General features: G+C 41.0%; 3 protein-coding genes across 5 annotated transcripts in view; 1 reads left to right on the forward strand and 2 right to left on the reverse strand.

Moving 5' to 3' along the window:
- Positions 1-6,738, reverse strand: part of pik3c3 (phosphatidylinositol 3-kinase, catalytic subunit type 3) — a 15,464-nt gene extending 8,726 nt beyond the window's left edge. Inside the window, exons 1-6 of one of the 2 annotated variants that reach the window (XM_010785909.1) lie at positions 6,385-6,738; positions 5,303-5,491; positions 4,889-5,032; positions 4,599-4,728; positions 4,403-4,429; positions 3,582-3,668 (exon numbers count right to left, since the gene is read on the reverse strand). In XM_010785909.1, the coding sequence (XP_010784211.1) occupies positions 3,582-3,668; positions 4,403-4,429; positions 4,599-4,728; positions 4,889-5,032; positions 5,303-5,491; positions 6,385-6,449 (642 nt within the window). In that variant the 5' untranslated portion in view covers positions 6,450-6,738. The remainder of the gene's footprint in view (positions 1-3,581; positions 3,669-4,402; positions 4,430-4,598; positions 4,729-4,888; positions 5,033-5,302; positions 5,492-6,384) is intronic. The other variant, XM_010785910.1, reaches the window with a different exon arrangement.
- msmp1 (microseminoprotein, prostate associated 1) overlaps positions 1-10,752 on the forward strand; it is a 21,788-nt gene extending 11,036 nt beyond the window's left edge. The window contains exons 3-5 of one of the 2 annotated variants that reach the window (XM_010785908.1): positions 9,487-9,589; positions 9,673-9,781; positions 10,463-10,752. In XM_010785908.1, coding sequence (XP_010784210.1) covers positions 9,487-9,589; positions 9,673-9,781; positions 10,463-10,637 — 387 coding nt within the window. In that variant the 3' untranslated portion in view covers positions 10,638-10,752. Of the gene's footprint in view, positions 1-9,291; positions 9,590-9,672; positions 9,782-10,462 lie in introns of those variants that run through there. The other variant, XM_010785907.1, reaches the window with a different exon arrangement.
- Positions 10,753-10,854: 102 nt separating this feature from the next.
- On the reverse strand, positions 10,855-15,249 carry rgp1 (GP1 homolog, RAB6A GEF complex partner 1). Its single transcript, XM_010785911.1, has 9 exons — positions 15,130-15,249; positions 14,806-14,921; positions 14,361-14,494; positions 14,125-14,208; positions 13,808-13,957; positions 13,452-13,598; positions 12,404-12,531; positions 12,139-12,316; positions 10,855-11,752 (listed from the first exon to the last, which is right to left on the reverse strand). Exons 2-9 carry the CDS (start codon positions 14,919-14,921, stop codon positions 11,529-11,531), a joined length of 1,161 nt encoding a protein of 386 aa, XP_010784213.1. The 5' UTR covers positions 15,130-15,249; the 3' UTR covers positions 10,855-11,528.
- Positions 15,250-15,450: the final 201 nt, after the last annotated feature.

Raw genomic sequence — 15,450 nt, forward strand, 5'->3', positions numbered from 1 at the left:
AGGTCACAGAATCAAGCCTGTGCCGCCAGATGTCGTCCATCAGCACCCATCTGCTCCTCGCTCAAAATGTCCTTGGAACAGAGCGCTCGGACCCCTACCTTTCCTCATGCCTGTAACCACGCCATCGGAAAAACCCCTAAAAGGGAAGTCATTATAAGTCCTCAATGCAGCAAACTTGCATGAAATTAGTTGAGGCGGCCCATGTTGTATACTGGATTAACGCGCTATTGACGTTTACGATTCATTAGCGTGCCTGGTGTTGAACCCCCTGCACGATACCGACTCCACGCTGACTTACCTCCGCCCTCGCGCGGATGCTAATCCAATCAAGATCACGAAAGACCAGCCTGTGTGACCTCCACTGGTCAAAAACAGATCAGGACCCCGGGAAAACACCAAACGCATCCGTTACTGATGCTTTCAGCAACACGCAGACTGCATAGTGATAGTATGGGAGGAGGGCGAATGAGTGGTTGAACTGGAAGAGACGGACGAAAGCTTTACACGTAGGCCATGAAGGGAGAGAAAAGGGTCCCTGGAAAATATGGGTTGACGATAGGAAGGCAGAGTAATGAGAAAATGTCTCCTCCGTGACTGGATCTCCATTCATCTTGATAAGGACGGCACATTCAGGTAGAATGATAGGACACAGTGGTACAAAAGTCACTCCATGCTTTCATATTTTCATGTCGATGATGGGAATTAACGAGATGGTGAATAGATGCTCAAACCAGGATTGTATAGTTTATGCTTTTCTTGTAGCTCAAATCGACCACATATACGCTGCCCTTGATCAAACTGATATCTTCTTTAACTCTTGTGCATCTTCAAATTGAATTACCACCCAAACACATCAGTATTCATGTGCGCTTGGGTCTAAAAGACTTCCACGCGCTCTCACCTGTGCTTTGGCAGGCCACTGAAAACATTTCTTGGCAGCCAATCAAATCGTTTTTGCTGCCACATATTCTGAAAGTATTCAGAAAACATAAAACACCACCACAGCCCTCTCGCGCCGGGCGAGGTCACACTAGTACGAACGACACACAGGACAAAAACAAGCAGAGCCAGCCACGCCCAAGTAACAACGCGCTCCGACTAAATAAATGAATAAGAAGATATGCTTTTTTAAACTCAACAGCTTTAGGTACTCAACCGCGCGACAGCTTGCCAATGGGTACGGTCGAACCTACAGCTCCGTTCGCAGCGCGCCCACACACGCCACTCTTGCGGCCGGCGTGCCTAACTTCATATTTTCAGAAGGCTGTTCACCTCTAAACCTAATAGTTTTCAGATGTAGTTTATAAGTTGTAATGAGCAGAAGTTTGTAAACAATTTTAATATTCCTATAACTACCTTAAGTCTAAAAAAGGCCATTAGTTTATATTTGGAAAAATGGATATAAGAAATTATATTCTATCAGATGTTACAGGAAAAAGTATGTACACAAAAAAGACAGTGATCCCGAACCAATAAAAAACATCTCCACATGGTGTTTTACTGTGGTCTATAAAGAAATAAAACAACAAATCACGTAAAACGAGAATGAACAGCAACAGTAGACCGATATAAAAACCGTCTAGCTGACTATCAATAATAAAAAAAAAAAAAACAATTGTATCTCTCAGGTTTCCTCCTCTGCTGAGAAAAGATAACAATACAAAAACTCTATCATCACATACAACATATTATCAATATAAAAGCTCCTCTTAAATCCAGTTACTCTCTGCTACCATGATGATGATGAACCGTTGCATATCTATTCAATCGTTAACAGTACGTGCTTGCTATTAAATACTCTTTTTCTTTTTTATACAAGCAAACTAAGTGATAGTTTTTCAGCTTGCAGTCAAAGAAAGAATGAATAAAATTTGATAATATGATATAAACACAAATAAGCATGTCAGAAAATATATTAAAAATATACACAGAAATAGTAATAAATTTAATACACATAATATATTCATGATCATTAAAATATAACATAAAAAAAAAAATCAAAATGAATACTAATAAACAATTAAGAATAATCAAACAAAACAAACAGTTATAATAAAGAACAACAAATAAAGATCATTTATAAGAATATAAAAGATAAGAACAAATATTATAAACCAACAAATAATACATTATATATATTTGAGGAATTTCCAAACAAAACACAGACCACACAAGACACAAAACAGAAAGATCGGAAGACATCCGCAAGCTTTGAGGTATATCCTGTACCTCCCAGGACCTCCCGTCAGCTACGCTGAAAGAGATTGGAGATGTTCCTCGCCCTGCACAGTCCAAACCTGGGGACCGGCCAACCAGGAGATCATAGCAGAGGTTCATTACACAAGAAACTTAGCATTTAAACACATCGGGTGAAAACCTTGAGGAAACCAAGATAACAATGTCTTAGTAGAGGATGGACCCTTGGTATAAGAATCTAAAGATATTCCCATCATCTGGTGTATTTGATGGAGCTGGGGGGGTATACTCACGCAGCTGGTTCACCTAACATGGATAGTCGGTTGAAGTTAGCGGTGGCCTATATCCAAAACATACGCGCTATCGCTAAAACTCCGTACTACGACGCGGGTTATCAAGTGGAATCGCAATGAGGACATGCCGTTCTCTCCTAGTGAGTGCCGCGTTCACATGAAAGGGGGTGATTTGGAGCATTCGACCAATCACAAACATGGAGAAGCGTACTGACAGCGCAGCGTCATACTTCCTGAATGAAAAGTCAACTATATAATTAGACACATATGAAGACGTTAAACTTTAAACATCCATGACTTAAACACTTTATCCAGGATCAAAGCCACATAGTTGCACCTGCAAGGTGAATACAGCTAGTAAAAGAAAAAGTGTTTGAATGCGTAGATTAACAGGTTTATGATATCACTGCCCCGTCTAAGACACGAGTGGATCTGACTTTAATTACATTTGTCTCGAGTGTTTCGTCAACTTAATGTGTTGCTTAAAATAATACTTCTGCATACATGTGACACTGTAAGTGTTGCACGGCCAGATACGGCTCAGCTGACTCAGATAAGGAAATATATGATACATTATGATGTGATATGCCGCGTACTGTACTTAATGTTACTCTGATCCGGTTACTTATGTTGTGGCAGATATTTAAGTAAGCTTTCTTAACGCTAATGTTATAATAGTCAGATTGCTCTGAAGATGGGAGGTGATATTCTATTAATGTTCACGTTCACACAGTCGGTGATTTTTGCCGGCCGTCTTTCCTGCAACGGCAGCTTTTCTGTATTTCCTTTCTCCTGTAATATAACTCGATCGCTTTAAACTCCGCACACTGAGCTCTGATTGGTCAGCAGGCGTGGTGCTTTCACTGAGTTGAGCTCTTAGCCTGCAACCTAACCTGCTCCGGAGCAGGTTAGCCTCTCAGCATAAGTTACCATGGAGATCTAGCCCGCTAAAAAGAGAACCAGCTTGGTAGGACCGGAAACCCCGAGCTTTCCCTGAAGTTAGCCGGCTAAGCGAAAATCCAGCTTCGTAGTACAGGCCTTAGGATCAAACAAAGCTCTGTTTTGAAACACAGTCCAACTAAACCCACTCACCTCGTTGATCATCTCAATCTCTCTGAAGGTCAGACGGTCCAGCCAGTCGACCTTCACCATGTGGCCCTGTCGATGGGCCTTCGTCAGCTGCATGGAGAGAGAAATGGAGGAGGATGGGAGGAGGAAAAAAGGTTAACAAAAATATTAAAATCTCAATACAGAGGTTGTGATTTCTGTAGCGGCAGAACTGGTCGCAGCATGGTGGCTGATGTGCAAACAGCTCGCCCAATCATGCACAAATCCAGTGCCAGCAGCCAATCCAGCGTCTCTGGTCACACACTCAGCAGCCAATCAACTCACCAGTGGGGGGGTCAGGGGTGTAAGCACACATTGGGCCATGAACAGGAAGCCTAGCCCTAGTTAGAGTTGGCACTATGCCCTCAGGATTGATAAAGATATATCTGAATGTATTTTGTGAATGAAATAGTTAACATCCAATCAGATGAACTCAAATCAAACGAGCCCACCAATACATATTTCCAAAAAGCTGCAACAAGTTGGCCAAAACGTTCTTGTGTCCAAATAAACAACAAAAACATGCACACACACTATGGCAACAGCAGAAAATAATTCAAAACCCAATGTGTGTGATGCTTTCAAGAAGCCGTACAACTTCACAGACAAGTGTTCACACAAAAGTCAAAAGGTATTGCAGTAAATAGGTTTTTATTTTGTATGTGATAATCCTCATTTAAGCAGTGAATGATGGAAAAGAGGTTTTTTTTGCAAATACGTTTGGACCATGGCCTGTTTCACACACACACAGTACACAAACGCACAAATACTGCAGTGCCAACACTAACGCCTTCTCTTGTACTCACATCACCTAGTATCTCCAGGTCAGGGCCCTGGAACAGATGATGATTTAGACACATCTGTCCACCTTTTCCAACACACACACAATGTCCCTAATCTTGTTCCTTTCCCTTATCCATTTATTTAGCCGTTTGGTAACACACCACATCCCTTTTCTCCCCAATCCTTAACCCTATTCTCCTGTCCACAGACATACAGTACCTTGGCGAGTCTGCCCATCTGGTCCTCCGTCAGGCTGCTGCTGGTGCGTCCGGGTGTGGTGGTGGGCTCGCCTCCGTTCCCCTCCACACCTGGCCACACTTTCAGGTCATGCATCCCTTGCCGGAACATACTAGAAGACAACAGGTCGGAGGTGTTTTAAAATCACGTTTGTTTAATTGAACATTCAAATCTTACAAAGTGCAGCTGTAAAGTGAAGTAATGATTAATCCTGGTGCCAAAATAAAGAATATTCCAACATGTTTTTACAGTTTTAACGAGTTTAGACTGACCCATATTTGCCAAACAGGGTGACAGTGGTTCCTCCAACTGGGACCGCTCTGCCAGGTCCATATATGTCCCAAATTGTGAGAGCAACCTGGGCACTTTGGGGAAGGTCCGGGTACTTGACGGGCAGCCGCAGCCACTCATTCCAGCTGTAGAGGGGTGAGTGTAAGAAGAAAGATACATACGTCAGAATAACTAACATTTAATTACAGTAAAAAAAGGATTTGCACGTTTTTTAGGTGCTGTTTGTGTCTTTTAAGCTCTGAAGAAGGCAAAATAAAGAAGTATTTTCCTGAGAAGGAATTTCTTTTGAAGGTGAACATTTTTCTAATAAACATTACAAAGATGTTTACAATGGCATCAAAAGGGGTATGTCTGTTAAGTGAGTGAAATAAGAAAAGAGACAGATTTGTTCTCACTTCCAACGTGTGCTAAACGCCTTGTACGAGGTGCGGACGGGCAGGGCGAGAGGTTTTCCTTCAGCGAACACCTGACAGGTGACGTAGAGGTCCGAGCAGTTTTCCTGGTAGAGGCCGGAGAACCGCAGCATGGGGTCTTCCAGCAGAGCTTTGTAGCTGTTCTGCTCTCGTTTCCCCTCTAAACTGCCTCTGGAAGAAGAGAGGAGACAGAGAGGGCGGTTAGGAAGGGGAGACGTTGTTTTCTGATGCTTTCAAGAGTGCTCTCACGTGTTCACTTACAGATAGGTCAAATTAATGAACTTTCTTGGCAGGTTTAAGATTTTTGGTAACTTAAAATCAATGTTACCTTTTCACATTATGTTGATATTCTTGATAATCATGATAAAAACCCTTTTCTGTACCAGACTCATTAGACAGTTAATTAGACATTTTACAAATCCACAACATTTTGATTATTTATTTCATGTGGTGTGCATGGAGGACGTGATTAAAGAGAAATGATATAATAACAAAAGCATTGTTTAAGAGTGGTTACAAACCACAAAGGGTTTATTGTAATGCCCCCTCAGGATTTACAATGTATCCTATTAGGCTACTATGGAGAGCTTTGGCTTCACATATGTGAGTATTGGCTTACTCTTCTTACATATATAGGTCACAATAGAAATAAAAATAAAGAATATGATCATTTTCAATAAACGTATATATTATTCTCTCCACTAATCAATTACTTTGTCCATAAAATGCCTATGTATCTACTATTACAACGTAAATCATAGAGCAACAGCAAATGATTACATGTTGGCCAGATGAATACTTATTTAATCATCAAAATTAATGCCTATTATGTCCAGTAATAAATGGAAAAACTGATTGAAATACAGGGTAAGAATACATCTCCATACACATTTTAACGCATGTCGCTGTCTGTTTGATTAAAAGTCATAAAATCATGTCAAATACACACATGTCGTCCAACACTCACACAGACACACAATCAGACCAAGTATCCTGTCAAGTCACAAGATAGATTAGTTACACTGCTGGATACATAAGCAACGCATTATAAGTACAACACTTACATCTTAAGTTGAACATTGATGTCCATGTCACAGCTGTAAACATAGTTGAATTTATCAGTGTCCATCTTCCGACGGAAAAACACTTAATTTTAATAAAAAACCTGAACAACATGAAATCCCGGACGGTTATACGAGACTTGGCGAACGGTTGGGTTTGCGACAAGGCCTCGGCACAAAAACACCGTTTGAAACTACCTCTCACACGGAAAGCTAATTTATAAGCGTGTAGACAAGTTTAAAAATGTAACTTGTACTGTGTGTATTCACGGTAAAGACATTATTTTAACCGCTGTCTCACCGGGCATGATTTAATGTTTTTGATAAGCTACTCACAACACAGCATCAGCCAAAATCTACAGCCAGGCCAGAGTAGTCAATCCTCGATACAGCACGATAGATAAATTCAACAGGAAATCATTGTATCGGGTTGGGATTTATCGAGTCTGATAGAACCAAGGAGGAAGTAGAAAAGAGGCGGGGTTAACAATACGCTTATTAAAGTGACAGTTCACCGAAGAGTGGAGCAGCAAAGCCCAAACACACATTAACCTGTTCTCCACCCAAATAAAGAAAAAAGGTGGAGTCATTTGTTTATATTTCACTAACGATATATATATTTCCTGTTGTATTTCATTTGACCTTTAATTCATGTCTAATGTCTTATCTATCTGCTGTGACGAAAAATAAAATCCCAAATTAGGATCAATAAAGTGTATATCTAATACACCACATTTTAGGTTATGTGAACTGGGCATACTCTAAACTAGAAATTGCATTGAAATTGGTATGTGTATTATTAATTATTTGCTGAAGAAACATACAGCTGTGGAAATATGCAGATTCAGTTTTTATAGCATGAGTTCACTGGATTTTAAGGCTGCAGTTTGTCTATATGGAAAATATGTATTATGTGTTAAAAACTCCCATCAAAACATTCCTGTTACAAAACATGATGACAGCCCCTTGAACTTTCATTTCACAGAAAGGTCACCAAAATTCAAACGCACTTGTCCCTAATGAAATGCATATCCGTGAAGGGCAACAGGCGTTTGTAAGGAAAATCCTCATCTTTTGTTTTATGGGGTCCTCCCTTTTCCTCCACATTGACGACAACCAGTTGTCAAATCAGGTTGTGAACTCATCGTCGGGATATTGTATGGGACCCTCAGGCGCTGAAGAGGTCAGCACCACCCGAGTTGAACTGATGTAAGAACATCTGCCAATAAAACATCTTCCAACGTCTGAAACAGCATCAGAATCAAATCAATTAAAGGTTGAAACCGACCGCTGGCGCTGACCTCCTCAAATCATCTCTGCTATCAGGTACGATATTTATTGTTAACTGTGTATTACTCATGTCAAGGGCACCAATACTTTAACTGCAATAAGTCTTCATAGAACAAATGTACAGCTTGAGAGAGGCAACTGTGAGTCATACACATCCAATGAATGAAGAAGCACCCCGGACTGATGAGGCCAATCAACACTCTCCGACTACTGTAGGGGTACGAGAGAAAAAACACGTAAACCACCACGTTAAGAGGCCCCGGGGCCTCCTGTGAGAGGCTGGAGAGGACTTTTCCTATGATCTCGCACCTCAGACAGCAAACAACTGGAAGAAGATGAGCTAATGTTTTGTTTCCCCAGGCAGCGACACTATGCTGACTAGTCAGGGTCAGATCACATCTTATATTTTAAGATTACACAGAAATGCACACGTGTGCATGACATACAGCAAACTAAAGACCAGTGGAAGATGGATTTTGGGTTATCGAAAACATATAGGCCAAACTATGAAAACAAGCACACACCTTTTGTGATAAGAGATGGGATTAAGAAATAACATTTTTTATTATTTTAAGCTTGACGATTCATTCTTGACCTAGAAATGGCAGCAAAACGACTCTATTAAGGCAATTACATAAATATTATTTAATATGTTCCCTGTTACTTAATACTCTGCATATCCATCATTCTTTATGGGTTGAATGGGACTGGCATGAGGTCACAGACTGGAGTTAACAGTGTGACATCATTAATATGAGGTCATTCAGGAGGTAGGGGTCAGAGGTTATAGCAGAAATGCATATTATACATGTATGTGTGCAGTGTGGTTAAACGTACAGATGGGTGTGAAATGAAACATTAACTCTACTGGAGGAATGAACATCAAATCATAAGAAATGTATTCCCTCATTTAGTGTCTTGATGATTTTGGTGGAGACACGTGAAGCTCTTTCTACTCTATATTTTGAGTGTAGACATTTGATATATTACTTTTAGTGTATCAGGCATGTGTTTTAAATGTACATTAAGGGAAGAAAAGTTAATGTCTGTTTATTTATGTAACATTCTAGCAACAAGGAAAGTGCTCACCACGAGACAACGTGCAAACGAAAGTAAAAAGCGAAATAGAAAGCCATCTAAAATAGAAGAAGATGGATATAAAGTATAAGAATAAAGGTTAGAGTGCAGTCAGCTTATGAAATTAAAGGAAAATAATGTATTTAATAAAAGGCACTGGCCAACAAGAGACTTGATTTAAAAATAAATAAATTCCCCAGGTTTATCGAGCATAAAAACTAAACGCTGCTTCTCCACGTTTACTCTGGACTCTGGGGACAGGAGTGAGGCCTGCATTAGACACATCTTTAGTTACTGGACGTCGACCTGGCTGAAAAGCCATATGAAAGGTTGAATGGTGATGAATCATGTTTGATAATTCCATCCCATCCCTCTCTCTCTCCTCTCTCCCTGCCCTCCACCTCACCTCTCTCCTACCCTTCCCTCTCTTAGTCACCACATGGATGTGTCATTGTTTCTATCACTTTTTAGAAGTTCATGCCCACTGAAGCGCAGCGAGGTGATCTCCGGAGTGCCAAAACACCGCCAAGATCCTTACACCCCCCCTCCCCTCTCCACACAGACCACCACCTCCTCATTCCCCAATGGATGGCACCGCTGACACCTTCCTCCGCCAGGCCTGTGGGCCGCATGACGGTCTGACCACACCTCCACGCCAGGCTCGTAAAGCCCCAGGATGTGTATAAATAAGGGAGCAGGAGGAGCAGAAGAACCAGAAGCTGATCAGACCAGATGAAGATGGAGCTCGTCGGGGTTAACTGGGTTCTTGCCGCTGCAGGTTTCTTTCTGTGGACCAGCGTTGGGTCTGCTGCTCCCATGGTGTGCCACTATAACTCCAGAGGTGAGATCCCATGCTTTAAAATCTAATCTGAACAATTAAATACATATTTGCAATGTTTCTGAGTTGTTTTGGTGCCGTTGCAGCACTGTGTGAGTTCCAGGGGAAGAACTACTCGCTGGGGGAAAGCTGGATGGATAACGCCTGCATGCAGTGCACCTGTCTGCACCCTGTGGGAGTCGGCTGCTGCGAGACGTGAGTACACACAAAACCTATGTGGTTAGAAGCAAATCGGTATCAAAACGGATGTGTCTTCATCAAGAAATGTAGGTACAGTGGTGGACAGTTAGCAGGCACATTTGCTCACGTGTAGACCATTTTGAGATACTTTTTACTTGAGTATTTCCATTTAATGCAACTTTTACTTCTACTCCACAGCAATCTATTAGCAAATATTGTACTTTTTCCTCAACTAAATGTGTCTGTTATCTAATAATACAAAATAAAATCAACTAATAATGAATCATGTATTAATACATGTCAAGATACTTAATTGATCGCTTGTGGAAATGCACAAAATTCAGGCAGAACTTGAATTACTATAGCATAATACAGTTTAGAAATACTATGTACATTTTGACTTAAGTACCAGCTGAATGTTTGACCTGTAAGGGTTCCACAGAACAAAGGTCATGCTGAAGAACTGTTATTATTGTTTGATTAATAGCATCTCCAAGGCCATAACAACGTTTGTGTGCATTTATTAAGGAACCCTTTTTAGTTTAGGAAGATTCACTTGATATTTGGCAACCTATAAGTGCAAAATGAGTCAAATGAAAAGAAAAAAAGGAGAGTTCAAGGAAAAGTGTTTTTTGACGCCTTAAGAGTGATCGGAAAAGCTGCTGACTCCTCTCTTTTACCTCGATATCGGTCCAGGGTGCAGCGGCCGGTGGACTTCCCCGCGTGGTGTGAGCTGCGTGTGGAGCAGCTGACCTGCAGCGTGTCCCTGGTCCAGACAGCCGACCCCCGCCTGCCCTGCTCCCCCGGGGAGGGCATGAAGGACCCCGGCCACGGCTCCTTTGATCTGAAGCAGCAGCAGCTCGACTGGTAGAAGCCATCTCAGACACCGCTACCTGTTCAAGCTGTTTGCTGTGGAACCAGTACTCACTAGGGTTACATACCAGTAACCACTTTATTCACAAACTGTATCAATATAAGACATAACAGCATTTGTTCTTTCTGGATTGTATTATAAATGAAGGAAATGTGAGTGAAATGTTTATCTGAAAATATGTTTTAGCACTGAGCATTAAATGTTAACAACTTGGTAAAAACGTAAGCATCTATATTTAGATCTTTATTTTCAGTATGTTTTTGCTTCTTCTATTAATCCAACAATGACTCATTGTAAATATAAGCAAATATAAGCGTACATTAATATATATAACTATTCCTGTTGACCTGTTCTCTGCTGTAACTCATTTACCCTCTTAATAAAAATCTGGTTTTTATCAAAGAATGTTGAATTTTGTGAAGAAAAGAAAATGGCTTCCTCCCACTAATCTTTCAAAATTTAAATCACACTTTTAATTATTTTTTCTTGTAGTATTTACATTTCTATGCAGCCTTTGCACAAGCTGAAAGGAATACAGGAAAAACATTTGGATTAAGAAACAGCTGTTACCTAATATGATAAAGAGCTAGTATGCGATCAAGGGATCAAAAATAAAATAAATACAGAAAAACACCGCAACCACGAACACAGTTGCATGTCATTAGGTCCAAAAATAAAGAAGGTTAAGATGCACTGCAAAATGCATAAGAAACAAGGCAAAAAATAGGTTGCATAATATACATATGGAATCCATCACTGGCTCTGCATAAACAATGGAATCAACAAAAACATAATGCTCCTGAAATGTGCGCCTGTGCTAACAGTGTCTCTCACACACACCCATTGATGCCTGAATGTCTCACGTTCAAAAAGTCACACACACAGCGGTCAAATGGTGATGCTGTTGGTCCCTGAAAAGTGGGACATGTAGGATGCCAAGGCCGGGTTGGTGGGGAAGACTTTGATAGGCAGATCCCAGCTGAAGGTGTCCACGTCCACGTGCTCCGCCCCTGCCCATACGGTGACCTCTGATTGGTTCTGCAGAACTGTGGGCGGCTCCATAGGCTCCCGGGCGGTGACGAATTCAAAGTGAAGGCGCCACCTCAACATCACTGTAGAAGCAGAGATACATTTGATAGTTAAGTTAACAGTATGATTATTTACATTTTTCAAACAGTTAATCGTTAAAATCTCCACTTTATTCATTTTTTCCCTTCGAGTCATTTCCAGTAACATTTAGTCTAATGATGGCTCATGAGACATTATATTAATAAAATGTCTAACACCCAAATCTTCTCCATGTCAAGACTTTTGAGCAACACTAATCTACAGTAGAAGCCAATGTAGTAGAGACCGCCCCATTGGTGCCATTTTTGATTGCTAGAACACAGTGTATTATATTATTATTATTATAAGTATGGTAAAAATATCTGAAATACGGTGTCTGAAATATCACTAGATGTCATATTTGACATGTTTCAGCCGACAGATGACTGACCTATGTCGGTGCTGAAGCCCGGCGTGACGTTGAGCGGGATGGGCAGAGAGAAGTGGCTGGAGGCGGTGTGCAGGCACGACTCCATGTGGCGCCCGTGTCCTGTCACACTGAGGATCTGTCCGGGGTGCCGCTGGTGCTGCTGCTGAATCTCCTCCTCACTCTGAATGCTCACCGAATACTGGAATACATACACGCAGGGTAATATAAGGTAACATTTTACAACAAAATGAACCACAGTGTGCTTGAACGAGAAGAGAGAACACACCTGCAGGCAGGGAATATCTCCCTCTGAGAAGTTAAATGTGCCAACGATGTCCTCGCCGAGTCTGTAAACCATCTTGAAGATGCAGAACTTTGCCACTTTCCCACGCATATTGGTGATATTAAACATTTCTGGACAAAGCAAAAGGAATAAAGTCAAACTAGGACATTGAAATAAAGAAGTGTGGAAAACATAAGAAGTAGAGAACACAAGGCAAGGTAAGGCAAGGCAAGGCGAACAAATACATGGATGAAAGTGCAGTTTAAGATATGAATAGTTCAATGAAAAGCAGCGACAAAAAGAAAAGTCTTCAGCCTGGATTTAAAAGTAGTCAGAGTTGCAGCGGACCTGCAGGTTTCTGGGAGTTTGTTCCAGATATTTGGAGCATAATAACTGAACGCTGCTTCTCCATGTTTAGTTCTGACTCTGGGGACAGAAAGCTGACCCGTCCCTGAAGACCTGAGAGATCTGGATGGTTCATAATTTAGCAGGAGGTCAGAAATGTATTTTGGGCCTAAACCATTCAGTGCTTTATAAACCAGCAGCAGGATTGTGAAATCTATTATTTGACACACAGGAAGCCAGTGTAAAGATTTCAGAGCAGGAGTGATGTGATCCACTCTCTTAGTTCACAAGTCATATTTAGAGATTGAGAGCAATTACTAAAACACTATTACTATTTACATCTTTATTATTACTATATTTTTTTACTTTTATCATCCAGGACACATGTAATAGGTAAACATGTCAAATCTAGCTTGAAATTAGCCGCTTTGCTGGTAAACAAAGGTACATCTTTTACATCTCGCTGTCATCAATTTAACAATTGAGCTAGAGAGGCAACACCATTTTGTTAATAGCTCTAAACTTACATTTTTACTTGGGAATGATAGATAACATAAAATGTACATAATCTGAAAAGGTTCAATTTAAAAAGACAAAAATAAAAACGGATTAAAAAAGAATAATGCTTTGTATTAAAAAGGCAACTGGTGTGAGACATAGGGCTTCAAAATACAGCAAAGAAAAGCGAGATGACGATGAGACTCACGGAGGCAGCGTCTCGATGTGGTGATCATCAGCATGTCCAGAGCTCTCTCTAAAGGTCGAGCATCCCTGCGGCTCGCTTCCTCTTCCTCCAGGAAAGGGTTGGAGGGACAAACTTCCTCGTCCTGGGGAAATGGAGGCTCTGGCATGCCTACAGTTCAGACAGGATCATGTTAGCTATCAAGTTCTTGTTGTAATTGTTTTTATCATTCTAATTCTTCTAAATAAAGTTTGTTTAAGCACAGTAATCACTTCTCATGAGCTTTTAAAGTTTAAGTCACGCCACTTTATCAGCACTGGAAGCATTGCTGTGCAAAATGCTTGCAACTAAACTTAAGGGTAGGCGAAAGTGTATCTGACCTTGTAGAACCAGCACTCTGAAGGGAACTCGGAGCAGTTTGATGGGCGAGTTGACTCTCTGGCAGCCGATGGTCAGTTTGTACACGTACTTCACCGCCTGACCACGGTAACTAGGAGGACCATCTATGGGTACGATCTCACTGTATGAATCTGTGGAAGAGTGAGCACTCATGTCAGACTGATAGACAAAAACAAAATGGTGTATTTATAAAGGTTGCACGACCATTTGTGGAAAATTAGATATGAAGCATCCAAAAACTTTATACTGTAAAACTAGTGATTTGTATGGATGTAAACTTTTTTCACAATGTACATACAGGTTTTGCTCTCCCCGGGGTCCAGGCGCAGGTCACAGAATAATATTTTAGGTGGTGTGTCCAGTACACATTGACCCCGCTCTCCTGTAGAAGAAAAAAAAGAGTATAGATTGGATTCAAGGCATATTACAATAAAACAATAAGGCTAACCAACAGTGCTATAATATCCAGAACCTTTCTTCATAACAGATCATTCATGTACACTCATTACTGCTTTTCTCCTCTCCCAAACTAACCTCTGCTTGGAATAAGCACTGTGTTGCTCTCAGCCTGGACATCGTGTTTGTTGCCCTGGGTCGGCAGAGCCACTCTGCTCTCACTGGCATGAAACTGGCAGTGGATCTGAGCACTGGCCCATGCCAGCATCTCACTGAGACACAGGCAGAAAACACAAAGTTACAAAAGGGTATTTACAGAGTGATTAGTTACACGATTGATTTAACTGGTCCCAGTCCTTATCGTGTTACAAGACTCACACAAAAAAGGCATTTCGAAGGATCACATATACATAGCTTAACTCTTATCAGGCTCCATGGGCACTGCATGTTGCATACATAAACTAAATCAATGCTTTCAGGGTTCAGGAACACCTTAATATTTGAACACAGCAATGGGCAAAAGAGAGTTTTTTAAACGATCATACCTATTATGAGTAAATACATTAGAGTTTTAAAACCCTACCTGCTGGCAGAGGTGGACAGGTGGGACATCGGGTTGGTGAATGTTATGAGACACTCCATGAGCTCCCCGGCGAGAAACACAGGGCCTCGGGCCATGGAGGCCACCACCTCGATCATCTGTAACGTTAGACGCCAAAAACACTACATTACTACATAACATCACTAATGTGGCGATCATAATGCACTGAGATCAAGCATGCTTTGTTATTCTGGAATCAAACACTGCAGGTTTGCACATACCGCTACATGCTAAACAGAAGCTGAATAGTTTGGACTGCTTGCTAGCTAAAAGCTACTATTTTAGGGTCAATATAAACATACATACCTTGGCCTCAAACGTTACTGTTGCGAGGCAAAACGCTGTCTTGTAGATCGGAGCACCTAAATGTACTTTCGAGAAAGCAAATATACCCTCCTTCCCAAAGTACTAGACATGGCGTATGAGGTTAGCTAGCATTTCAGCTACATTAAACAACACATCCGCCTACGTACGACCAAGCACTGACCAAGGGATACACAATTAATATATAAATATCACAACTATAGAAGAAAAAAACATTTTCTTTAAGAATATGTTTTGTCCGTCATCATTGTTTTACCTCGATATTAATCGAACTTTTTTTTACAAAAATAAAACGACAGTGTA

The sequence above is a fragment of the Notothenia coriiceps genome, unplaced genomic scaffold, assembly GCF_000735185.1.
Source record: "Notothenia coriiceps isolate Sejong01 unplaced genomic scaffold, NC01 NC01_scaffold00028428, whole genome shotgun sequence".
Taxonomy (NCBI): Eukaryota; Metazoa; Chordata; class Actinopteri; order Perciformes; family Nototheniidae; genus Notothenia; species Notothenia coriiceps.

Bases quoted from the DNA above. Each gene is read 5' to 3' on its own strand.
- rgp1 (XM_010785911.1), bottom strand. From the start codon at position 14,921: ATGATCGAGGTGGTGGCCTCCATGGCCCGAGGCCCTGTGTTTCTCGCC. The intron at 13,599-13,807 runs GTCAGATACACT...TCTGAACTGTAG, and splicing joins CAGAGTGCTGGTTCTACAAG to GCATGCCAGAGCCTCCATTT. The intron at 12,532-13,451 runs GTGAGTCTCATC...TGCTTTGTCCAG, and splicing joins CACATCGAGACGCTGCCTCC to AAATGTTTAATATCACCAAT.